General features: G+C 45.4%; 1 protein-coding gene across 2 annotated transcripts in view; it reads left to right on the plus strand.

Annotated features, from left to right (window-relative positions):
- The window catches only part of LOC132380192 (caskin-2-like), a 287,298-nt gene that overhangs the window by 115,421 nt on the left and 145,397 nt on the right, over positions 1 to 26,480 (plus strand). Inside the window, exon 1 of one of the 2 annotated variants that reach the window (XM_059948877.1) lies at positions 11,885 to 12,451. The exons of the other annotated variant lie outside the window; for it this stretch is intronic. Coding sequence (XP_059804860.1) covers positions 12,421 to 12,451 — 31 coding nt within the window. The 5' untranslated portion in view covers positions 11,885 to 12,420. Of the gene's footprint in view, positions 1 to 11,884; positions 12,452 to 26,480 lie in introns of those variants that run through there. 2 annotated transcript variants of the gene reach the window in all.

Here is a 26,480-nt window from a genome sequence, read left to right on the forward strand (position 1 = left end):
TTTCAATGCCCTCATCTAAATCGTTGACATAAATCGTAAAGAGCTGTGGTCCCAATACAGAGCCCTGTGGTACCCCACTAGTCACCTCCAGCCAGTCCGAGAAACACCCATTCACTGCTACCCTTTGCTTTCTATCTGCCAACCAGTTTTCTATCCATGTTGAAACCCTGCCCCCAATGCCATGAGCTCTGATTTTACTCACCAATCTCCTATGTGGCACCTTATCGAATGCCTTCTGAAAATCTAGGTATACAACATCCACTGGCTTACCCTCGTCTAACATCCTTGTTACACCCTCAAAAAACTCCAACAGATTAGTCAAGCATGATTTGCCCTTGGTAAATTCATGCTGGCTCGGCCTAATCCTATTACTGCCATCAAGATGTGCCACTATTTAGCAGGCAAAGGAAGACTTAAGGTGATAGATCTTAAAGATAAGAAGCAGAGGCCGTTGGCTAGAGCTCTGTGTGTCTCTGTGTCTCTGTTAGATGTCGTCACTTCTGAGGCACAGTTCTGAGGGAGGGATCCCCCCCACCAATGACCCCAACACAAATATCAAGAGCCAACCAAGTAGAGTGCTGAGGGAGTGCTGCTCTTCTGCATGGCATTCTGATGAGATGTTAAATCGAGGCACCTTGTGCTCCTTCAGAACGATGTGACGGGGAGGTTTTGGTGTAAGCTCTGGAAGGCTGCTGCTTTATTCCTGTTTGAGGGCATATAGTTGTTCTCCTTACCTATGCTTCATGAGAAATTATTCATAGGGCTTGTATCCTGGTGATAATGGGTTTGTGCAGGTGTGCTGAGATGAAAGGTCAGTATAATCTCATTGAGTGGGAAATGAGTTCTGGTGAAGGGTCTCATTCTTTGAAGCATTATCTACAGTAGCCATCTGACCTGTTTGTAACATTTTATGTTTTAAGCATCCCCAGTTTGTTTTCCTCCTCTCTGGCTCCTACCTGTATATTTTATGTCAGTCACTTTAACAAATCCCAGGTTTGCTATAAACCAAACCTGCCCACGTCCCTGAGCTGTCACCACAGATGGCTGAGGACCAAGACAGTTTACGAATGGAGAGCTTTCTGTTCATTTAAGTGGTCTTTGTGAATTGCGTGGTTAAGGAGAAAAGTGGGCACATAGCAAGTGAAGGAAAATAGGGACCCTGGCCTAGTCAAGCGAGGGAGAGGTCCATGGGCAGCACGTGGCTTGTCAACACTTACTGACCACGTGGCCTGCTTTTGTGATGTGATCTATCGTATTCGGCACAGTACTATAGCGGTTCGCACAACGCTTTACAGTACTAATGACCTGGGTTCATTTCCTGTGCTGTCTGTAAGAGGTTTGTATATTCTCCCCATGATTGCTTTGGTTTCCTCCGGGTGCTCTGGTTTCCTCCCACAGTCCAAAGACCTACCGGTTATTGGTCATTGTATATTGTCCTGTGATTAGGCTAGGGTTAAATTCGGGGTTGCAGGTCGGCGTGGCTGGAGGGGCCACAAGGACCTACTCCAAACTGTTTCTCAATAAAATATGAGCTATAGACATGTCATTAATGGTGTGTTGTCCACTCCAGCAATAGCTCCTTGAAGCTGGTGGTGGGAGTCCTGAGATTCTCGTACTTTCTACATGATGGCAGCAGCGAGAAGAGAACAGGGCCTGGGTGGTAGAGACCTTTGATAATGGATGCTGCTTTCCTGTGACAATGTTTCATGTAGATGTAGAGTGTGACGTCAGACGGCAGATGGACTGGAGTTCAGGTTCACAAGAGGTTAACATGTGTTAAATAATGAAATGAAAGATAAAAAGGCAATGATAAAGTCGTATAGATCCTTGACAGCTTCACACTTGTTCATTGTGTGTGTGTGTTGGGCTGTGCACTGTGGAATACATATTGATAGAGTGGAGTTTTATGAAGATTCAGTTGAACACTGCCTCATCAGGGAAGAAAAATATCCATCTAGCCTTGGCAATTGAAAGCAGGTTTTATTAGGCCAGAGTGTTTTATGATCAATAAAGGTGTTTTGAGTTGTGATGGTTCAGGACAGATTGGATAGAACAGCATGCTTCCATTTGCAGAGATGGCATCACTTAAGTCAAAGACCAAGAGCTTTATTCACAATAAAGGTGACAGGTTGTGAAATAAACTACAAGAAAGCATTTGAACCAGAGCAGAAGTCTGGTCTGCAATGAAGAAATGATTAGACAGGTGGCTAATCTACAAATCTGCTGATGATACAACCGGTAGTTGGTAGAACCTCAGGTGGTGGTGAGAGGGCGTACAGGAGTGAGATATGCCAACTAGTGGAATAGTGCTGCAGCAACAACCTGGCACTCAATGTCAGTAAGATGAAAGAGCTGATTGTGGACTTCAGGAAGGGTAAGACGAAGGAACACATACCAATCCTTGTAGAGGGATCAGAAGTGGAGAGAGTGAGCAGCTTCAAGTTCCTGAGTGTCAAGATTTCTGAGGATCTAACCCGGTCCCAGCATAGTGATGTAGTCATAAAGAAGGCAAGACAGCAGCTTCAAACTCATTAGAAGTTTGAAGAGATTTGGCATGTTAACAAATACACTCAAAAACATTTATAGGTGTACTGTGGAGAGCATTCCGACAGGCTGCATCACTGTCTGGTATGGAGGGGCTACTGCACAGGACAGAAGGAAGCTGCAGAACGTCAGCACTCTGGTGACCCACGACTGTGCTGCAACACACAGCTCGAACCACATCAAGTTCGCTGATGACACGACCGTGGTGGGTCTCATCAGCAAGAACGACAAGTCAGCTTACAGAGAGGAGATGCAGTGGCTAACGGACTGGTGCAGAGCCAACAACCTGTCTCTGAATGTGAACAAAACAAAAGACTTCAGGAGGGCACAGAGCAACCACTCCCCGCTGAACATCGACGGCTCCTCGGTAGAGATCGTTAGGAGCACCAAATTTCTTGGTGTTGACCTGGCGGAGAATCCCACCTGGTCCCTCAACACCAGCTCCATAGCAAAGAAAGCCTAGCAGCGTCTCTACTTTCTGTGAAGGCTGAGGAAAGTCCATCTCCCACCCACCATCCTCATCACATTCTACAGGGGTTGTATTGAGAGCATCCTGAGCAGCTGCATCACTGCCTGGTTCGGAAATTGCACCATCTTGGATTGCAAGACCCGGCAGCGGATAGTGAGGTCAGCTGAGAAGATCATCGGGGTCTCTCTTCCCACCATTATGGACATTTACACTACACGCTGCATCCGCAAAGCAAACAGCATTATGAAGGACCCCACGCACCCCTCATACAAATTCTTCTCCCTCCTGCCATCTGGAAAAACGCACGGAAGCATTTGGGCTCTCACAACCAGACTATGTAACAGTTTCTTCCCCCAAGCTATCAGACTCCTCAATCCCCAGAGCCTGGACTGACACCTTACTGCCCAATTGTCCTGTTTATTATTTATTGTAATTCCTGCACTGTTTTGTGCACTTTATGCAGTCTTGGGTAGGTCTGTAGTCCAGTGTAGGTTTTTTTTCTGTGTTTTTATTTTACATAGTTCAGTCTAGTTTTTGTACTGTGTCATGTAACACCATGGTCCTGAAAAAACATTCTCATTATTACTATGTACTGTACCAGCAGTTATGGTCGAAATGACAATAAAAGTGACTTGACTTGAAGGTTGTAAATCTAGTCAGTTCCATCTTGTGTACTAGCCTGCAAAGTATCCAGGACATCTTTAGGAAGTGGTGTCCATTATTAAAGACCTCCAGCATCCAGGGCATATCCTTTTTTCACTGTTACCATCAGGTAGGAGGTACAGAAGCCTGAAGGCACACACTCAGGAACAGCTACTTCCCCTCTGCCATCTGATTCCTAAATGGACTTTGAAGCTTTGGACACTACCTCACTTTTTTTAATATACGGTATTCCTGTTTTTGCACATTTATTTTTAATAATCTATTTTGATTTACTTGTTTATTTATTATGTTTTATTTTATTTATTATTTCTCTCTCCCTCCCTCCCTCTCTCTCCTAGATTATGTATTGCATTGAACTGCTGCTGTTAAGTTAACAAATTTCACGTCACATGCGGTGATAATAGACCTGATTCTGATTCTGTAGGAAACCCAAGTGAATGAGAACGGGAAACAAAGTAGGCTCGAGATTAGATAACTCAGGATACTTGCTTGCTTACAAGCTGTGCGTAGACAACTGCTCACAGACTGCTTCCATGTTGTTAGATTTTGCACGGTGCTGTGAGTGCAGGATTGGACAGGAGTTGGTCAGTGACACATTTGGGCTTTGAAGCTCTATCATGACTTTCCTTTATTAATAACTGCTGCAGAGCTTTAAAGGGAGAGAGAGAGTGTGAGTGTGTGTGTGTGTGTGATGGGAGGGAGGAGTCTCGATCTCCAGTTTATTTTTAAACAGTTAGTCACTTTACAAATGGTATTTGTTTTTTAGTGTGGTAGAAGATGGCGTGACTGTTGGGAGTTTGGATCGATCCAGGCTGTAAACACATGCATTGAAGAATCCCACGCTCAGGCTTATGATCTGCACTGGCTCCTGAAAGTAATGTCAGGAATCTTGGCACAGGCTTTGAGTTGAATTCCAGCCATGCTTGTCCTGCTCAGTGAACTGGATGGGCAGCTCGCAGCCCGTGGGAGTGGTCGCGGAGCTGACACTGCTGGGGTTTTGTCACCAGACTCTGCCAATGCCCTTTGACCCCATGCGATGGGTTCAGAGGGGGCTTCGCGTACAGTTGCCCAAAGTCGCAGCTGTGGCAAGGCCTGGCTGGGTTAGTCGGGCAGGCAGTCCCATTTGGTCAACAAGTTGAGTATTCTCTGTGTATAGAGTGGTTGTAGCCTGTTTTGTTTTGATGCCCCAAGCACATTGTAATTGGTGACAAATCAAATGAAGCCACCTCAGAGCGCCACTACTGATACGGGTGTCGCTGACAGTAGTGCAGCAGTAAGTCTGTTGTATCACCTCCAGGGTTCCATGTTCGATCCTGACCTGGGTGGAGCTTGCAGGTGCTCTTTGCTCTCTGTGACCACAGTGAGTGATATGCTTAAGTCTATGGAGCACAAGCTGACTGATTATTGTACCTCAGAAACAATCATAGTGGTGAGTCACGTCCTTAACCTTGCTTCAACAGTCTTGGGTATCCATCTGCTTCAAGCAGGCTTCAATTATACAGGTGCCTGAGAAGGATGTGGTGACCTGCCTCAGTGACTATCATCCAGTGGCACTTACGTCCACGGTGATGCAACGTTTTGGGAGGATGGTGATGAAACATCAACACCTGCCTGAGAAGCGACTTGAATTTACTGCTCTAATTTGCCTAGCGGCACAACAGGTCCACAATAGATGCCGTTTCACTGGCTCTCCACTCAACTCTGGAACATCGCAGCCATCAAGATGTATACATCAAGATACTCTTTATTGACTACAGCTCAGCATTCAATACTGTCATCCACTCAACACTAATCAATAAGCTTCAAGATCTTGGCCTCAATACCTCCTTGTGGAATTGGATTCTCTGTTTCCTCACTTGTAGACCCCAGTCAGTTTGGATTGGTAACAGCATCTCCCACAAGCATATCAGTACTGGTTCACCATAAAACTGTGTGCTTTGCCCCCTTACTGTACTCACTTTACACTTATGACTGTGTGGCTAGGCGCAACTCCAATGCCATATTCAAGTTTGCTGATGACACTACTGTCATAGGTCAAATCAAAGGTGGTGATGAATCAGCATATCCAAGGGAGATTGAAAATCTGGCTGAGTAGTGCCACAACAACAACCTCTTACTTACTGTCAGCAAGACCAAGGAGCTGATTATTGTCTCCAGGAGGAGGAAACCGGAGGTCCATGAGCCAGTCCTCTGTGGGGAATCGGGAGGTGGAGAGGACCAGCAATTTAACATTCTTTGGTGTTATCATTTCCTGGGCCCAGTACATAAAAGCAATTACAAAGAACACACAGCTGTCCTTAGGAGTTTGTGGAGATTGGACATGACATCTAAAACTTTGACAAACTTCTATAAATGTGCAGGGAGAGTATATTGACAGGCTGCATCATAGCCTAATATGGAAACACCAATGCCTTTGAACGGAAAATCCTACAGAAAGCAGTGGACATGGCAAGTCCATCACAGGTAAAACCTTCCCCACTATTGAGCACGTCTACACAAAGTGTTATTGCAGCAAGGCAGCATCCACCATCAGGGACCCTCACCGCCCAGGCAATGCCCTCCCTCACTGCTGCCATTAGGAAGAAGCTCCAGGAGCCTCAGGACTTTTCAGGAACAGTTATTATCCCTCAACCACCAGGCTCTGAAACCAAAGGGGGTTCACTCAACTTCACTTGCCCCCATCACTGAACTGTTCCCATGATCTGTGGACTCACTTTCCAAGACTCTTCATCTCATGTTCTCAATATTTATAGTTCATTTGTTTATTATTTTTATATTTGCACAGTTTGCCTTTTGCACACTGGTTGTCCTCTCTGTTGGTGAAGCCTTTCATTGATTCTATTATGGTTATTGGATTTATTGAGAATGCCCACAAGAAAATGAATCTCAGGGTTATATATAGTGACCTGTATGTACTTTGATAATGAACTTACTTTGAACTTTAGAGTCTCTGTGGACTATCCTCCATAAGAGAGTTTTTCAACACTGAAGGATCAGTATTAAATTTCCAATTCTTGATGATGTCTCTTTGAGTTAACCAAGGGTTTTGAGGTGACACTTAACCTTCAACCAGACTGATAACAGACTGATATCATGGAAAAGGATAGAATCAGAGAGGACAGGGAAATTTTTAATTGGGGAAGGGCAAATTATGAGGCTATAAGGCTAGAACTTGCAGGTGTGAATTGGGATGATATTTTTGCAAGGAAATATACTATGGACATGTGGTCGATGTTTTGTGATCTCTTGCAGGATGTTAGGGATAAATTTGTCCCAATGAGGAAGATAAAGAATGGTAGGGTGAAGGAACCATGGGTGACAAGTGAGGTGGAGAATCTAGTCAGGTGGAAGAAGGCAGCATATGTGAAGCTTAGGAAGCAAGGATCAGATGAGTCTATTGAGGAATATAGGGTAGCAAGAAAGGAGCTTAAGAAGGGGCTGAGAAGAGCAAGAAGGGGGCATGAGAAGACCTTGGTGAGTAGGGTAAAGGAAAACCCCAAGACATTCTTCAATTATGTGAAGAACAAAAGGTTGACAGGAGTGAAGATAGGACCGATTAGAGATAAAGGTGGAAAGATGTGCCTGGAGGCTGTGGAAGTAAGTTAGGTCCTCAATGAATACTTCTCTTCGGTATTCACCAATGAGAGGGAACTTGATGACAGTGAGGACAATATGCATGAGGTTGATGTTCTGGAGCATGTTGATATTAAGGGAGAAGAGGTGTTGGAGTTGTTAAAATACATTAGGATGGATAAGTTCCTAGGCTGCTCCACGAGGCGAGGGAAGAGATTGCTGAGCCTCTGGCTAGGATCTTTATGTCCTCATTGTCCACAGAATGGTACTGGAGGATTGGAGGGAGGCGAATGTTGTCCCCTTGTTCAAAAAAGGTAGTAGGGATAGTCTGGGTAATTATAGACCAGTGAGCCTTACGTCTGTGGTGGGAAAGCTGTTGGAAAAAATTCTTAGAGATAGGATCTATGAGCATTTAGAGAATCATGGTCTGATCAGGGACAGTCAGCATGGCTTTGTGAAGGGCAGTTCGTGCCTAACAAGCCTGATAGAGTTCTTTGAGGAGGTGACCAAGCATATAGATGAGGGTAGTGCAGTGGATGTGATCTACATGGATTTTAGTAAGGTATTTGACAAGGTACAGGTGTCCCCTGCTTTATGAGTGTTCACTTTATACTACTTTGCTTTTACAAAAGACCTACATTAGTAACCTGTTTTCATACTACAAAGAAGATTTTCGCTTTTACAAAAATTTTTCCCATATAACTTAATGGTTCTTTGTTTGACGCCATTTCAGCTTAAGAAAGGTTTCATAGGAACGCTCTACCTTTGTAAAGGGGCGGGGGGCAGACACCTTTACCACATGGTAAGCTTATTCAGAAAGTTAGAAGGCAAGGGATCCAGGGAAGTTTGGCCAGTTGGATTTGGAATTGGCTTGCCTGCAGAAAGTGGAGGGTCATGGTGGAGGGATTACATTCGGATTGGAGGGTTGTGACTAGTGCTGTCCCACAAGGATCGGTTCTGGGACCTCTACTTTTCGTGATTTTTATTAACAAAGTGGATGTGGGGGTAGAAGGGTGGGTTGGCAAGTTTGCAAACGACACAAAGGTTGGTGATGTTGTGGATAGTGTTGAGGATTGTCGAAAATTGCAGAGAGACATTGATAGGATGCAGAAGTGGGCTGAGAAGTGGTAGATGAAGGTACACTTTGGAAGGACAGACTCCGAGGCAGAGTACGAAGTAAATGGCAGGATACTTGGGAGTGTGGAGGAGCAGAGGGGTCTGGGGGTACATGTCCACAGATCCCTGAAAGTTGCCTCACAGGTAGATAGGGTAGTTAAGAAAGGTTATGGGGAGTTAGCTTTCATAAGTCGAGGGATAGAGTTTAAGAGATGCGATGTAATGATGCAACTCTATAAAACTCTGGTTAGGCCACACTTGGAGTACTGTGTCCAGTTCTGGTCACCTCACTGTGAAAGGATGTGGAAGTTTTGGAAAAGGTACAGAGGAGATTTACCAGGATGCTGCCTAGTTTAGAGAGTATGCATTATGATTAGAGATTAAGGGAGCTAGGGCTTTACTCTCTGGAGAGGAGGAGGATGAGAGGAGACATGATAGAGGTGTACAGGATATTAAGAGGAACAGACAGAGTGGACAGCCAGCACCTCTTCCCCAGGGCACCACTGCTCAATACAAGAGGACATGGCTTCAAGGTAAGGGGTGGAAAGTTTGAGGGGGATATTAGAGGAAGGATTTTTACTCAGAGAGTGGTTGGTGCGTGGAATGCACTGCCTGAGTCAGTGGTGGAGGCAAATACACTAGTGAAATTTAAGAGACTACTAGACAGGTATATGGAGGAATTTAAGGTGGGGGCATATGGGAGGCAGGGTTTAAGGGTCGGCACAACATTGTGGGCCAAAGGGCCTGTACTGTGCTGTATTGTTCTATATAACAATGTCATTCTTGGCAAAGGATTGCAGTGCACTCAGAGGGTTCTCCATGAGGCTAAACCTCCTCGTGATATTCTGGCCGCCATCTTCAGCTGGTTCATTGGTCATCTTCCTTCCATCATAGGGTGGCAAGTGGAGGTGTTCACTGATTGCACAACACTGAATTCATGTGCAGGTCCTCCATGAATGAGATGGCAGATATTTGCACGTAGATGGAGATGGGGTATGGTGTGGTTGATTGAGAGCATGGTAGAACCAGTGGCGGGGGGGGGGGGGGGGGAAGAATGCGGAGGATATACGATTAGATAGAGAGTGGGTAGTGGTGGAGGGAGGGTAGGAGGTGAGCGGAAGGGGTGAGTAGTTGAGAGGATGTTGATGGAGAATTCTAAGGGAGAGTAACGAATGAGGGGTTTTGATGTGAGGAATGGGTAGAGATTGGACAGAGAGTGTGGAGGGAAGGAGGGGCAGGATTTGGTGCAGTTGAGTTGGGAAGGGGTGTGGTTTTGAGTGAGTGGCTTTGGATGGAGTGCAGGGCAAGTATCCCTTGTTTCATGCAGTTGAATATTCCCCATGTTCACTGAGGTAAGGTTGGGGATCTGACCTGCATGCCTGAAGATATTTAAACATATCTACACAAGGCCCATATGCCAAATATGTTATTTTTCTAAATCAGTATAGATGGCAGAGTGGTTTCTCAGAAGGCACATTTGAATGTATTGGCCACTTGGAGAGGGTGATATGTTTGTGGAATGTGTGGAATTTGATCGCAGGACCCCACCCTTGGCCAGTAACCCCAATTTGACCATGGGATAAGCTTTCTCAACAGCCAGTTATAGAAGCCGTCGGCGACACAGCCACACCACTGCTGGGTGCGGGGGAGAGGGGATGGGTAAGGGAGGCGATTCAAGTGATTCACTCCTCTTGGGTTGGGGATGGAAGAACAATTGTTCTGAGCAGCTGCCCCTATCAGTAATGTGGGGAAATGGAGGAAGGGGGGTGGGGCAAGGGTTTCATTTATTAGGCCCACACTGTAAGTGCAGATACTTCTCTCTCTCATGTTGGAGTAGGTTAATACACTTGTTTTAATCGGTGTTCCAATAGCCTTTGATGTCTCACCTTGTCAAGGGTCATCTGAAAACTTAAGTATATTCTGTCCATCTTTATCTGTAAAATGTTAGTTCGTAAAAGAACTCCAAGAAGTGAGTGGGGTGATGGAGAGCTGTCATTCAGTCTTGCTTTGACACCGTTTTAAGTAGACTTGTCTTTGTCTCTCTGCCCCGCTTCTCCCTCTCTAGGAAAGAGTTTTAAAGGCAGTAGAAGGGGTCGGTTTGTTCACACATGAGAGGTTGATTCTCAGGAGCGTGCTGCTGACGGAGATGGTGGAATCAGATACATACTGTCTTTAAGAGACATCTGAGCATGCACCTGACAAGGCATAGGAGGATATGATCCTAATGCAGGCAAATGGGATTGGAGTAGATGGTCAAGAAAGTCAGAATGAGTGCTTTGGGCCGAAGGGCCTGTTTTTGTGTTGTATGATTCCAACTCAAATGTGGATGGATTGATTTGCCTTTGTCCAGCTGATATTGACCTTTGATCACTGTGAATTTCCCAAAGGTTTTGGAGTAACAGTTTTAATATCTTCTTGTAGAGTAGGTGCCTTTAGAAGTTGGAGCTATTTCAGCCTTACTCTTCAATGTGGCGGGAGGTGGTTGGAGCCTCAGTCAGCTTAAAGTGCCAGTAGGGCATATTCCACGCTGTATCTCAATAAACAAATAACTTTCTAACAATCAGAGCACATGGAATTAAGACTGAAAAACCTGAAAAATGTCAACAGATCAGGCAGCAGTTATATTGTACTCACAATGTGTACTGTATATTATCATTATGGTGTATATAATTTATACCATAATTGCAATCAGGGCATATGTTTCTCTACTGTAGTTTGCCATTCAGTAGTTTCACTTACGATGCATTTAATACCATTTGCAAGAAGCTGTGTCTCAAAGTGTGCCTGGTATATGTGACAGGAGAGTGAAGTGGCTGCTGTGTGAGGTGAGAGAGTGCAAGACCAGGGCCAGGGTGCTGACTTTAAAGTATAAATTAAGTAGAAGCACAGTTTAGGGACTCGGCCTTCTGTCATCTCTGTCTGGTTCTTGCAAATCATCTCAAGAAAAGACAGACTCAAAAAAACATTTTCTTAAAGAGCTGTAAAGGGTGTCTCGCGTGAGTTTTTGTGCTGAATAAAGGCTCTGGCTGTTCTTTAAACTCCGCCTTCTTTTCTCTCTTTCATTTTCCTTCAATTGATCTGACAGCTATGTAGAGCGGGAGTGTGTGAACAGTGTTTAATTGGGCCTCTCACATGCTGTTAATCAGTGTAGCCTGGAGCTGGGGCAGTAGGTGAGGACAGCGGGGCTTGGTTAGTGAGGGGGTGCTCGAGCTGAAGGTGGGAGGACCATGAAGGAACAGTTTTGCTTTGAACTGAGTGATTCTTATCAAGAGTCACTGTTTTGCTGTGGATGATCCTGGACGGTAGGGAAACTCTTGGAGACTTTTGAGTGTGCGTTGATTTCAGGATGGAGGGTGACCAGGAGATCCAGTGACCCCGCCCCCCCCCCACCCCGAGCTAAGTCTGACCACAAGGTACTTGACATCTCTGAGATCTACTGATGAGGGAGACAGTCAGCGGCAGGGAGTGCGGAGAGAGGGCTGATGCAGTTTTATACAGGATGCTGCAGCACATTAGCATGCTGAGAAATTCATAGAAGACTTGCAAGTGAAGTAGTTCCCTTGAGTTTATTACTCGAGAGGCTCTCGCATGCTGACCTCTCACGAAGGGTTTGAGGTGATGTGAAGCTTGCTGAGGGGTAGGCATCACCAAGGGAGGGAGTGCAGCTTTGTCGGACTAAAAGAGGTGAATGCTTCTCAGTCTCGCCTCTCTGGAGCTCGAAGATGGGAGGGAAGGTGAAATTCCGACAGCACGCCCAAGCGTGACCGGGCTCTGAATCTACTTGTTGCAGCAGTGCAAGGTTCCTTTTCAAATTTCCTTGGAGAAAAACACTCAGCTCAAGCAGAGAGGGGGAGAGGAAGCCAAGTGCGAGCTGAAAGCTGCTGCTGCTCCCGGAAAGTTTGAGCACAGAACAGCAAAGGACAGTGGTGTGAGGAGGTGTGATCCACAGGCACGGTCATGCTGGATGCTTGTCCAGTGAGCTAACATGATTGGCAGCAGATGTTGAAGAAGCTGCTCGCTTGTGGCATTAACTTGTAGAAAACTCGAGCAGAGTCATGGGTCAGACGAGTTCCTGCACTCCAACAGGTCAGTGTCATTTAATCTCTGATCCCCATGTTGGTCAATAGATTAACCAGATGGGTAAATTCCCTTTATATTGTATATTGTTTTAGTCTGTAAGATTGAGGTTGAAGCACTATCGATCCCTTTTATCTTGACTGCTGCTGGAATGATGTCACTGTCACCCATGTGCTGCTGTGGGGGTGTTCCCCCCAAGTGGGATTACATCGAGGTGGGTGGGATGACTTTGGGGTGGGGTTGAGAAGTTGCCAAAGTCCAGGATCACCTGATGCCCGATAGGGAATCTGAAATAGTAACTGCAGCTGGCTTCCCCAACTCAAACCCTTTGGGTGGGGACAGGCAGTTCTAATGGTCCCTGCTACAGTGGCTGAGTCTGGGGGTTAAGTCTGAGTGAGGTAATGAGTGGTTAGGGGAGTGATGATTGGAAGCTGAGTGGGGGCAATTATCACCAAAGTCTTTTACTTTACTTCAGAACATGGAACATACAACCGTACAGCACAGTGCAGATCCTTCAGCCCATAATGTTAACGTACTCGAGAATCAATCTAACACTTCCCTCCCACAAATCCTTCCATGCTTCATTTACCTACTCACGTCCCATCTTTCTTAGCTCCAAAGAGAAAAGACCTGGCTCGTTCAATCTTTCCTCATAAGCCATTCTCTCTAATCCTGGCAGCCTGATAAATTTCTTTTGCACCCTCTCTATTGCTTCCACATCCTTCCTATAATGAGGTGACTGGAACTGACCACGATATTTCCAGTGTGGCTTGACCCGTTTCATGGTGATACAACATTACATCGCTCTTGTATGCAATCCCAGCGCCATTTTCGTCGACCTCCTTCGATTCCTCTCCAAAGTCAGCATGTCCTTCCCGAGATAAGGTGAACAAAACTGCTTACAACACTCCAAGTGAAGCCTCACTAGTACTTTATAAAGACTCAAAATTACATCCTTGCTCTTATTTTTTAGTCCACTTCAAATAAATCCTAATGTTGCATTTGCCTTCCTCACCACCAACTCAACCTTTAGGGAATTCTCCACAAGGACTTGCAAGTCCCTTTGAGCCAAAGATTAAAAGAAATTCCAATTAGAAAATAGCCTACACTTTTATTTCTTCCACCAAAGTGCTTGACCAGACACTTCCCAACACCATATTCCATCTCCCACTTCTTTGCCCATTCTTCTAATCTGTCTAAGTCCTCCTTTAACCTGTCTGCTTCCTCAACACTACTTTTGTTGCCCGGCAGATCATGCCATACATAATTACACAGTGCCTGTTGAAAGAAAACAAAGTGCAAATTTCCACATGGTGGAACAGCTGCAGAGAAACTGCAGTGCACATGGACAAAGAAGGGCAATGGCAAGGTAGACTGGGGGGGGGGGGGGTCAAGTGTTCAGTCACTGTGTGCCAAAGTGAAATGTAAGCTCTTGTTGGTGAGTTCTGGCGATGAGGCATTCCAACAGTCTGCATGGGAAACCATCCCACACGACCCATTATCTTTTCCTCCCAGAAGCACTGCAGAAGCTTTTCAGCTGACCACTGCCTTATGGACTTGTGGTCAAAAGTGTTTACCTGCAGAAAGTTTTCCAAAAAGGACAGGTCCAACTAAAAGATTACTCACACCGGTCCCATTTCCCCGCCTGCACTTCATATCAATGGAAGTGTTGTTGAGTCATTTCTTTTGGAACATCTACACACCCACAACAATGTGGAGGTGGTGGCCGGGGCACTGGAACTCCCACAGAATTGAACAGAAGCCCCTCTGGGATCTCCTAGCCTGAGGTGACCTGACCTTCTGGAGAGAACCAGTGAAGTGGTGTGAGATGTTCCCTTGTCAGCATTGTGCAGAAAACATGGTAGTTCTGTTCACTTGAAGACTGACATTCAGTATATCCCCACATTTATACATTGCCACATATTTAAAGCAGTTTCATTCCACATCTCCCCAGTGATTAATCTGCTTTGCCAAGGTGGAACTTGATCTTGCAGTAGCAATTCAAGTCTTGTTCTATGTGCTTGGCCCTTAAATCTCATCAGGCAGCTAGATTCTATAGATGTGTATTGGAGTGTATATTGACTGGCTGCATCATAAGCATTCGACAAAGGAAACACCAATGCCCTCGAATGAAAAATCCTACAAAAAAGTAGTGGGTGTGACCCAGTCTATCATGGATAAAGCCCTCCCCACCACCAAACACATCTACACGAAGCATTTGTGGAGGAGCATGGGACAGGTGGAGTGCCGGGGGGGGTGGGGGGGGAGTGTGCAGGTGGAGAAACTTCCAGCCCTGAGACATCAGGTAAGGTCGTTTGCTTCCAAACAATTGGTTTATTGATTATTACGGAATGTCTCTCTGGTGCTTCCCACTCTGCCCTCTCCCTGCTCCCTTCCAACTCTCAATTCACAATAGAGACCCATATCAGAATCAGATTTATCATGGTCTCATTGGGGAGCAGCTGAAAGACTACAAAGGGTAAATAGCGTAACTCAAGTAGGTGTGTAACACTGCTTCACCAAACAGGAAAACACTCCTGCTCCTGCTCCGTTGGATTCTGTTGAACAGTCACGTCACTCCTTGGAGGCAGCTGTGTCCCCTGTAGGGAGCCAGGTGATGTGGAAGGATGCCTGGCAAACTAGCCAGGTTAGGAGAGGCTGTAATGGATTTAATGCTTTCTGCATGGAGGAGTATCAGCAATGCAGGTCACAGGTAGAACAGAGTGGTGAAAAAGGTGGTTAGCACACTGTGTGTGGGGGGTTAGGATCTCAATTTGCTTTTGTACCAGGTGAGGCTGCAGCTGGAATAGGTGTGTAGTTCTGGTCACCTTGCAACAGACGTCATTAAGATGGAAAAGAGTGTAAAGAAGATTTACAAGAGTGTTGCCAGGATTCAAGGGCTTGAGAGAGGCTAGGCAAGTTGGGACTTTATTCCTTGGAGTATAGGAGACTTTATAGAGCTGAATAAAATCGTGAGGGGAATCCATAGGATGAATGCAGACTATCTTTTTCTCAGGGAAAGGAAATCAAAAGCTATGGGACACAGGTTTAAGATGAAAGGTGTAAGATTTTAGAAGGGACCTCAGGGGCAAAGTCTTCATGTAGAAGGTGGTGTGTCTTTAAAACGGGTCTCCAAAAGAAGTGGTTGAGACAGATAAAACATTTAAAGGACACTTGTTCAGGCACATGAATAGGAAGGGCCTAAAGAGATATGGACCATACTTGGGAAAATGGGACTAACTTCGTTGGTCCAAAGGGCTTATTTCTGTCCTTTGCTCAATGACTCCCTGCCATCATTAAGTGATCCCATTCCTGCCTGTGCAATCTCACCACCCTCCCAAGCCCTCGCACTACTGCCTCTGCAATCTCAGCACTCTCTTGAGCCCTCACACTACTGCCTCAGAAGAGTTGAGTTTTTGGACCGCATGTGCGACCTGGCATTTTTTTGTGGTGTGACCGCAAGAATTTGCAGAGAGTTGTAGACGCAGTTCAGCACATCGCAGAAACCAGCCTCCCCTCCATGGACTCTGCCTCAGTAAAGCAGAGACCTCCCCAACCCTTCTTTCATTGGGCAGAAGATACAAAGGTTTGAGAGCATGTACCACCAGGTTTAAGGACAACCTCCATCCTACTGTTATCAGTATTAAATAGCTCCCCAGTATGATAGGTTGGTCTCTTAACCTCACAATCTACCTCCTTTTGATCTTGCACCTTACTGTTTACCTGCACTGCATGCTTTCTATAGCTGTTGCATTTTTTTCTGCATTCTTTTTTCCTCTGTACTACCTCAATGCACTGTGTAATGCATTGCTCTGTATGAACAATGTATCTCAGTACATGTAACAATAATAAACCAATTCCAGACTTGGCATCCCTGTTCCAGATGAAGCACTGGCAGAAATCTATTTGCACTGCTTGCATGGAAGGTTCAAATCAAACTCGGCACGATAGGCCCCTTCCCCTCCCTCAGGATATCCTGAAGTGTGTTACACGCTTGCAGAGTGCACACATCCTGGTGTAATGTTGGAAGCTCAGCAAATATTAATATCCTGCAGTGTCCCATCACCAGGGGGTGCCGTGATGGTGCGGTTGGCAGCACTGCTGCCTCACGTGTCCAGAGACTCTGTTCAGTCCTGTCCTGGCTGCTGTCTGCGTGAGGTTTTCACGCTCTCTCTCCGAGCAGTTCTGGTACCTCTGGGGGCTCCAGTATCCTTGCACATCCCAAACACCTGTGTGTTGGTGGGTTAATTGGCTGTTGTAACTCAGCCCCAAAAGCTGCTTCATCCCCTCGTGTACCTGTGTCACCACTTTCGAGCACCCAGGTGCACTATATGTGCACTGTACTTACTGATGATCAGAGGGTCAGTAACGAGTAGGACTTGGAGGAGTTCTCCCAGGCTCTGAGACACAAGAGGTACTGCAGATGGTGGAAATCTAGAGTAATGCACACAATGTTCTGGAGGAGCTCAGCAAGTCGGGCAGCATCTATAGATGGGAATCAGCAGCTTGAGACCCCACATCAGGACTATCAGCTGTTCCCCAACAGTGCACTGAGCATGTAAGCATCAAAGTGTTTGTGTAAACATAGGCGTCCTCATTGAGGAGTGCATATAGTGCATGTAAAGATGAAGGTGCACGTAACCATAGGGGTGTTTGTGTAAACACAAGAGTGCACTGAGCACATAAGCATGGGTTTTATACTCAAAGTTTATGAACGGACCCGTGAATCTGTGATCTTTCATCCCAGATTCATGAGCCTCAGCTCTGAATTCACAGACCTGTCTTTTGGATCGCAACAGGTTCCTGTTGACTAATCCAGAGGAGTGGCTCCTCTTCCAAGGAATCCTGATCGGGGAAGGAGGGAAGTTGAGCAGAACAAATTGACAAAATGGGTTATTGTACGAAGAACAAAGGCTGTAGAGTAGTGGGATAGATCTGTACTGAAAAGAACCGGGGAATGTGCTGAGCCTGTCTGCTGGTGGGCTGCTCACAATGCCGACAGAAAGTTTTTGAAACAGAACAAACTTTGTGTAAGGAGGTCCCTGCCCTGTCTTATTAGTGAACTCTTGGGTAGACTGAAAGACTCATTCAGTCTTGCTCCTTTTGTAACCCGAGATGAATGGTGGTTGTCTCTCTCAGGAGGCCAGGGAGCCTGAGCCCCACAGTGCTCATGGAAAGAGCCTCAGGATGTCCAGGAGCTCTTTCTAGGCAAAGCACCTTGGGAAAGCAGGGGCTGTTGCAGCATAGAGAAAAGAGCAGCCAATTTGTGTACAGCAAGCTCCTGTTAACTGCACTTGGGTGACTAGTAACACTAACTGCTTTGATGCTAAAAGTGGCAGATTTCTGTCTGGGGAAATTGTCCATTCTCCTTGAATTCAAGGGGAGGTTGCAGAGGTTAGTGCTGCTGGCTCATAGCTGCAGCAAAACACCTTAAATCCTGATCTCAGGTGCTGTCAATAGGAATTTTGCATGTCACACTTGTTACTGCTCATCCTCTGGCTTCCCTCCACATTCCAACCATGTGCTTGCAAATTAATTGTCTGTTATACTTTACTCTCAGTGAAAGCTTGCTGTACCTTATTCTCTGAGAAAGGTTACTGTACATTCCTCTGTGAAAGATTACTGTACGTTACACAGTGAAAGGTTTCTGTATGTTAATGTCAGTGAAAGGTACGGTACATTACTCAGTGAAAGGTTGCTGTACCTTACTGTCAGTGAAAGGTTATGGTACGTTACTGTCAGTGGAAGGTTACTGTGCGTTACTCAAGGAAAGGTTACTGTACATTACTCAGGGAATGATTGCTAGCATTACTGTCCGTGAAAGGTTACCGTATGTTACTGTCAGTGAAGGGTTACTGTACGTTACTCAGTGAAAGGTTACCGTACATTTGTCTCAGGGAAGGGTTACTGTGCGTTACTGTCAGTGAAATGTTTCTGTACATTATTGTCAGGGAAGGGTTACTGTATGTTACTCAGTGAAATGTGTGGTACGTTACTCAGTGAAAGGTTACAGTACGTTGCTCTCAGTGAAAAGTTACTGTACATTACTCAAGGAAAGGTTACTGTACATTACTCAGGGAATGATTGCCAGCGTTACTGTCAGTGAAGGGTTACTGTACATTACTCAGTGAAAGTTACTGTAAGTTACTGTCAGTGAAAGGTTACCGTCCATTCGTCTCAGGGAAGGGTTACTGTGCGTTACTGTCAGTGAAGGGCTACTGTACATTACTCAGTGAAGGGTTACTGTACGTTACTCTCAATGAAAGATTACTGTGTGTTACAAGTGTGAGGTGATGCATTTTGGAAGGACAAACCAGAAGACTGAGTACAGGATTAATCATCGGTTACTTAAGAGTGTGGTTGAACAAAGGGATCTTGGGGTTCAAATCCATACATCCCTCAAGGTCGCTGCACAGGTTGATAGGGTAGTTAAGAAGGCCTATGGGATGCTAGGCTTCATTAACAGGGGGATTGAGTTCAAGAGTATAGAGGTCATGTTGCAACTCTACAAATCTTTGGTGAGACCGCACTTAGAGTATCGTGTTCAATTTTGGTCACCTCATTATAGGAAGGATGTGGAAGCTATGGAGAGGGTGCAGAGGAGATTTACCAGGATGTTGCCTGGTTTGGAGAACAAGACATATGAAGCAAGGTTAGCAGAGCTGGGACTTTTCTCTTTGGAGCGTAGAAGAATGAGAGGGGACTTGATAGAGGTCTACAAGATTATGAGAGGCATAGATAGGGTGGATAGCCAGTACCTGTTTCCCAGGGCACCAATAGCAAACACCAGAGGGCATATGTACAAAATTAAGGGAGGGAAGTTTAGGGGAGACATCAGGGGTAAGTTTTTTACACAGAGGGTTGTGAGTGCCTGGAATGACTTACCAGGGATGGTGGTGGAAGCTAAAACATTAGGGGTATTTAAGAGCCTCTTGGACAGGCACATAGATGAAAGAAAAATGGGTTATGGGGTAATGTTATGGGGTATGGGGTAGTGTGGGTTTAGTACTTTTTTTAAAGGATTATATGGGTCAGCACAACATGGAGGGCTGAAGGGCCTGTACTGTGCTGTAGTGTTCTATGGTTACTCTCAGTGAAAGGTTATTGTACGTTACTCTCGCTGAATGGCTTTTGTACATTGCTTTTGGTGAATGGCTTCTGAGTTACTGCTGCTGTTGGCAAATGATAAGGGTGTGTTGCTGAGATAGAGGGAAATGCAGAGATAGGGAGTGGGTCTGGCACTGTTGGGTTTAGCATAGGCTTGATAGGCCACATTGCTTTCTTCTGTCTTGTAATGAATGAACCAGAGCCTCCGCTGCCCTGGGAATGCCAGCAGAAATTCTGGAATCTGAAAAAGGTGGCAGAGACAAAGCATGGGGTCATGACTGACTCTTGTTTTGTGTGTGTGTGAGAGACAAAGCACAGGGTCAGGACTGACTCCTGTTGTGTGCATGTGTGTCTGTATTCCAGCCCCATGTGGTTGGTCAGGCTATTGCTGTTTGTAACCCAATGGACCATTACACCTCCTGTGTCACTGTACATTTAATACTGAACTGCAACACAATATGAGATGCAAACAGCAGAAAATACTTAAAGCCCCATTTCTGTTACAGTGCAATCACAGTGACCTCCTGGGTGGGAGCACAGACCTGCAGGTGACACATACCAGAGTGTCGATGCTTGGTTGGTCAATATGATTGGTTACTGTGCAAAATGTATATCACTGTCAGTTCAAAGTACTCAACTCAGGAAAATTTTGCTTCTGCAGCATACCACAAAGTCTCTTGGTACCCAGGCACTTTAAGATCAATCAAGAAAATTGTAAGTATTCAAAGTGCACCATTTCCCCAGGACCCTTTCTCTGTAATCGCATGACTGTTCATCACGAAGTCCTCTGGGACACCTGCTAATCTACAAGGTGCATAAATAAGATTATAGTGGTCGAGTGCTCGGTTGCACGGAAAGAAGCGAGGCTAGTATTGGCAGCCTTGCTCCAAGAGTGAATTCGACTTTCAGGCATCTGTGAATAGCCCTCTTCCTTGTGTGTTTCTGTGTTGATTTGGGAAATTGGTCTTCCCTTTATTGTAGAAGAAGATTTGCTTTTGCATAGGGCAAAATCCCTTGCTCTTGAAAAGTTGATTTGCTGCATTTCCTCAACAAGCACTGCAGTTTGGTTCAATGTCTCAGTCTTGCTAGCAATGCAGCACTCCCAAGTTACAAAAAGACAATAAAAATTCTGAGGGAGTGCTGCATTGCTGCCAGCATTGCATTTTCACGCATTACTCGGGAGTGCTGCATTGTTACCTTCCAGTGCAGTCACTACACTGGCGGGCTCAAGTTAATGAGCTTGGTCTTGAATACACAGAGAGGAATGTGGTGCCACCTGGGCCACTGTTCTGCAGCAATCTCCTCAAAATGAAGTAAAATCTTTTGCCAGTGATGAAACTGAATATCCCAGAAAACTCCACATCAGTTTTGATGCCCTTTGTGCATCTTCACTGCTGACCAAGCCTGTGTGTGATGAACAGCAGTGAAGCCTTTCACAGCTGAAAAGCGCATTGGTGCAGTTTCAGAGCAAGGACACAGATGAAGCACCAGAAGGCCATTCCAAACACCTCCCCATTGCTCCCTGTGCAATAGACTCTTGGGACTTAGTTACAGTAGATATTTTTGTGTGTGGGAAAAGAGTAGGGGTACTATGGCAGGGATTGTAAACTCCCTGAGGAAGGGAGAGGCACATCAGTCCTAGTATCAGGCTGACATTACTGAACTGTCAACAGTGAAACTATTACAGACATATTTCAAACTGTGGGTCACATTTGGTAAGAAACCAGGTATGTATCAGCAGCCATCTGTGGCGACCTCTCTCAGCCTGGCTTGTGATCTGTTGAACTGTTCAATACCTCCCCTACCTCCTCACCAGTCTGTGATTGTATATCACCTAGTTCTCTCAGGACTCTGCAGATTTAAAATCAGTAACAAAAAGACACCGCTCATTTTAAAACATTATCAAAGGGCAATGGGTCACGTAAAATCATTATTGAATTGACATAACTAAACTTCCTTTATTGTTCACTGAGGAACAAAATGCAAATCGTCTGAAGATGAAGTATATGCTTAATTTTGTTTTTCAGAGACTGGGCTCAAGAGTGAACGTGCAGTGTTCATGTATTTGTCAGCCATTATCTCATTGAACGTTGGCCCTAAGGGGCTGACTGGTTTCTTATTCCATGTTTGTCTGTGTATTTGGTTAAAAAGAAAGTGGCGCGATTTTAAAGGCGTGCCTGTTCGCAGTCCTGGTTTGTAGTGAGTGTTGGCATGGGATTTCTGTGTGTTACTGAGGGGACACACACTGGATGGTGTGTGCAAATGATGCAGGAAGAGGGGGTGCCAGTGGAGGGTGTCTAAATGCGGGGGCACAGAGGATGACACTAAATGAGGGCACAGATGGCAGTGTATAACCAGGGAGGGTCCAGGTTGGCAATTAAACTGAGATGGAAGTGATTATTCAGTCTTCGGCTTGTAAATATACTCAGTTCTGTATGAAAATGTCAGCGGAGCACATGCCAATCCTCTGAGGGTGGGAGGGGGGTACTGGTTAGTGGTGGAAAGGGTGAGCAGCTTCAAGTTCCAGGGTGTAAATATCTCCCAGGATCCATCCTGGACCCAACACACTGATGCAATTACAATGAAGAAATGCCAGGGGTTTGAGGAGGTTCGGCATGTCATCAAGATTCCAGCTGTACGATGGAGAGCATACTGACTGGTTGCATCACTGCCGGATAGTGAGGCTCCGATGCACGGGATCAAAAGAGGTTGCAGAGGATTGTAACCTCAGCCAGTTCCCTCACGGACACAACTCTCCCTGTCATTGAGGACATCTTCAAGATGCAGTGCCTCAAGAAGGTGGCCTCAGAGTCCGAGATGTGCCTTATTTTCATTGGGCAAGGGGCATTGGGGCCTAAAAACCCACACTCAACAAGAACAGCATCTTCCCCACTCCCATCAGATTTCTGAACAGTATACAACCTATGGACACCATCTCACTATTCCTCTTTTCCCCTATGATTTTTTCCTAATATAATAATTTTGATGTTTTGCATGGCACTGCTGCCACAAAACAAGATTTCATGACGTACATCAGTTTGTTTGATTTTGTTTTGATGTACGCTGATGTTAATGGCTCAGGCAGATTGGTCGAATTAGTAAGCAGGAGAGTTTATGATAATGTACTGGGAAATTGCTCGGTCAGATTTGGGGGCAGCTGGGGGTTCCAGCTTCTACAAGCAGTGTCAGCAGCCTTCTGTTTTTTTGGCTAGAAGTTTTTGTTGGGGATTTGGGCCTGACTGTCTCTCCCTGACACCCAGCCCTGTGCAGGACCATGGTATAAGTACTGGCATCTCAAGGGGTGGTGGAGCTGAGTCTTTGAAAATTTGTAAGAAAGAGGTAAATAGTTTCTCAATAAGCTAGGGGACAAAATATTTATTACTATGTGGATTTGAGGTTACAGTCAGATTGGCCATGATCTATTTGCAACACATCGTGGAGTCAGCCCTTTGAGCAGTGCCCCCCCCCCCCCACAAGACGCTGACAACCCCGATTTAACCCTAACCTAATCATGGGATAATTTACAATAATCACTTAATGAACCTGGTATGTTTTTGGACTGTGGGAGGATGCCAGAGTCCCTGGGAGGAAATCCATGCATTCCATGGGCAGGACGTACAAAGCTTTACACAGGATGCTGAGATTGAACGCTGAGCTCCAACGTCCCCAGATTTCCACATTTCATGCTACTGTGGCATCCAAATATGAATAGATTGGATTAGATATATTGAATGGATAGAACAAATTTGAGGGGCTGAGAGGTCTCCTTGCCTTTAGTTCATATGCACGTGTATTTTACTGCATTCTTCTGAGTTGTAACCACCGAGGATGTGGAGGGCTGCTCCCATCTGTTACTACATTTGAGCCTCAAAGGTCAAAACATTAATTCACTCTGACATTTAATGATCATCAGGCTCTGAAAACTCTCCCCTTAAATGTGATTGGTCATTAAAGCAACTATAACTAGTTCCCAAAGGGAGTCATTAAAAATCAACAGCTCAGTAGACAAGAAATAACTATTACATCTCAGTGTTTAGAAACAGTCAACGTGCTATTATGGATTCACTGGCTTAGCATCGAAGTATGACCTGATAAGACCCTGTTGTCTTAGTAACCATACAGACCCTGGTATAGAATGGCATTGGACTAGGTTGCTAGGCATTGACAAAGGCTGCCTTTCATGATGACAATTGATAGACTGGCCAGTAATATTCTTCAGTGATTAGTGAGGGGGTGTTGAAATGCTATAACTTAATCTTTCATTGGTTCACCAATATGCAAAATTTCTGCCCGGACTGCTGCCGTGGCTACAAGTTGTGATGAGGGGTTTCATGCATGGTTTGATTGCCACCATGTTGGGTTATCATTCAGCAGTGCACTTGACTGGTTTTGGTGATTGCACACCCCCCCACCCCCCGGGTAAACTGGCATTCAGCAACCAGTTGGGGCTGGGGCTGGCTTAAACTTTGCACGACACGCATGGTGGGTTTGTACCTTCTCAACCTCTGCCTTGTCATCATACAATGTGCTCACAAGCACTTAGAACATTAACAGTACAGGCCTTTCGCCCACAGCGTTGTGCTGACCATTTAACCTCCTCCACAATCGAACCTTCCCTCTTACATAGCTCTCCATTTTCCTTTTATTCATGAGCCTCTTAAATATCGCTAATATATCCGCCACTCCCGGCACTGCATTCTGGGCAGTTATCATTCTCTGCATCAAAACTGGACCTCTGAAGTATCTCCCCAAACTTTCCTTCACTCAGTTTAAAAGGATGACCTCTGGAATTGGCCATTGCTGCCCTGGGAGAAAGGTGCTTGCTGCCCACTCTATCAACACCTCATCATTTTACACATTTCTATCAAGTCACCTCTCATCTTCCTTCATTCCAAAGAGAAAAGCCCAAGCTCGCTCAAACTTTCCTCCGAAGACAAGCTGTCTAATCCAGGCAGCACCCTGGTAAATTTCCTCTGCAATCCCTCAAAGGTTTCCACATCCTTTCTTTAATAAGGTGACCAGAACAGAACACAGTACGAGAATTTTATAGAGGAAATTGGAAGAATTTGGAAGTATTTTCTTGGCAAAATTAACCTTTTGAAATACCTCAGCAATTTTCAATTAAACATTCTGATGAACACCTGGCTGTGGTTCCAGCCCAGTTGGTACGTGGGTGGGAAACTACTTGAGAAGATCAGATGCTGTAAGCAAGGACTGATTTGGCTGGCATCATGTCACATCTGGTAGGATTGCTGCCTCACAGTTGCACATCTGGTAGGATTGCTGCAGTGTTCGTGGGTTCACCTGATGTCTGATGTTGTATGCAATGAGTTTGTATGTTCTTCCTGTGACCATGTGGGTTTCCTCTGAGCACTCCAGTTTCTTCCCACGTTCCAAAGATATGCAGGTTTGTGGTGGAATTAGCCACTGTAAAGTGCTGTTAGGGTGTGATTGTGTATTGTAATTGGAGGGAAATTGATGGGAATGTGGCAGGAACATTAGTGAGAAAGAAGATCTCACTAATCTTTTGTGAGCTAGCATAATTTTGATGGGCTGAAATGACTTCCTTTGAATGTTTTCCATATTTCCTTACAATGCAGGAATGAAACCAAACATGAGATTGTACTTCATATGGTGATACTGACCGTAAGATTTGACTATCAAGCAGATTTCCAACGAAGGGTCCTGACGAAGGGTCTCGGCCCGAAATGTCGACAGTGCTTCTCCCTATAGATGCTGCCTAGCCTGCTGTGTTCTACCAGCATTTTGTGTGTGTTGTTGTTTGAATTTCCAGCATCTGCAGATTTCCTTGTGTTTGCTAAGCAGATTTCCAAGAATGTTTTGAAGGTGAAGAGCAATAGGAGGATGTCTTGGAAGGAATATCTGGAGCGGTGGTGCAGAGGTCCAGAGGGGTCAGACAGATGTAAATTTGGGGAGAGGCAAGCCCCAGTGAGTATTCAAACACAAGGATAAATATTTTAAAATCAGACCCTTGCTAGATTGTGAGGTCATTCTTGGCAATTTGGTGAGCGAGGCTTGCTGGTGGTCAGAATATACGAGTCTAATGTAGAATTTAACCCAGTCCTGCTGGTTTGGTTGATGTCAGTTTAAAGTGAGGGGATAGTCACTAGTACCAGAAAAGTGAGCCCCAAGGTTGTAATCCACCACACTGAATGACAACTGTGTGAGGAATTTTTGTCATAACCTGCAGCTTCTCACAGGAGCCCACGGTAGTCCAGTCAGTAAGGAATATTAATTTTCAGCATTTCAACACCTGATCACGGAGGCGAACCATTGACCAGTGTGCCGGTCTTTTCAGTGACTTCAGCTTGGGGATGTGGTTAGGGGAGCATTGGAATAAATCTCTCCAGAGGTTCTCAGACATACAGAGTGATCCCTCCTTGGCTTCGCTCTGGTCACCCTGGTGCCAGGACAGCGGATCTGCCGGCAAATGGAAAATAACATACTGGCTTTCCCAGCAGTGGGAATTGGCAAGGAAGAGTCAGCCGGGATAGAGATGGGCAGAAGCAAATTGCTGCACGAGTGCCGGGTGGAATAACATACATTTTTGTTCCCGATTCTCTAACGCAGTCAGGTTGTCTGCCCACATAGTTTAATCCATCTTTCCGTACTTGAGTGGGAAGTAGAGTCGGCCGTTGTGTTTAATTAGTGCCTTTCACAACCTTATGACACTGCAAAGCAGTCTGCAGCTAGTGAAGTGTTGGTCCACTGGTAATGTAGGAAATGTGAGAGAGTGTGTGCTCAGAGAGCTTTAGAAACACTTTAGCAGTGATTTTAATGGACGGATGGATATTATCCATGGCACTGAGAGCAGTTCCCCGTTGTTCTACAAGGTCCTATAATGAAGGAATTAACTCATCAGGTTCATACCAGCTCTCACGGGATCAGTTCCACCTCCCCTCTCATTTCT

Source organism: Hypanus sabinus, chromosome 23, assembly GCF_030144855.1.
Source record: "Hypanus sabinus isolate sHypSab1 chromosome 23, sHypSab1.hap1, whole genome shotgun sequence".
Classification (NCBI taxonomy): domain Eukaryota; kingdom Metazoa; phylum Chordata; class Chondrichthyes; order Myliobatiformes; family Dasyatidae; genus Hypanus; species Hypanus sabinus.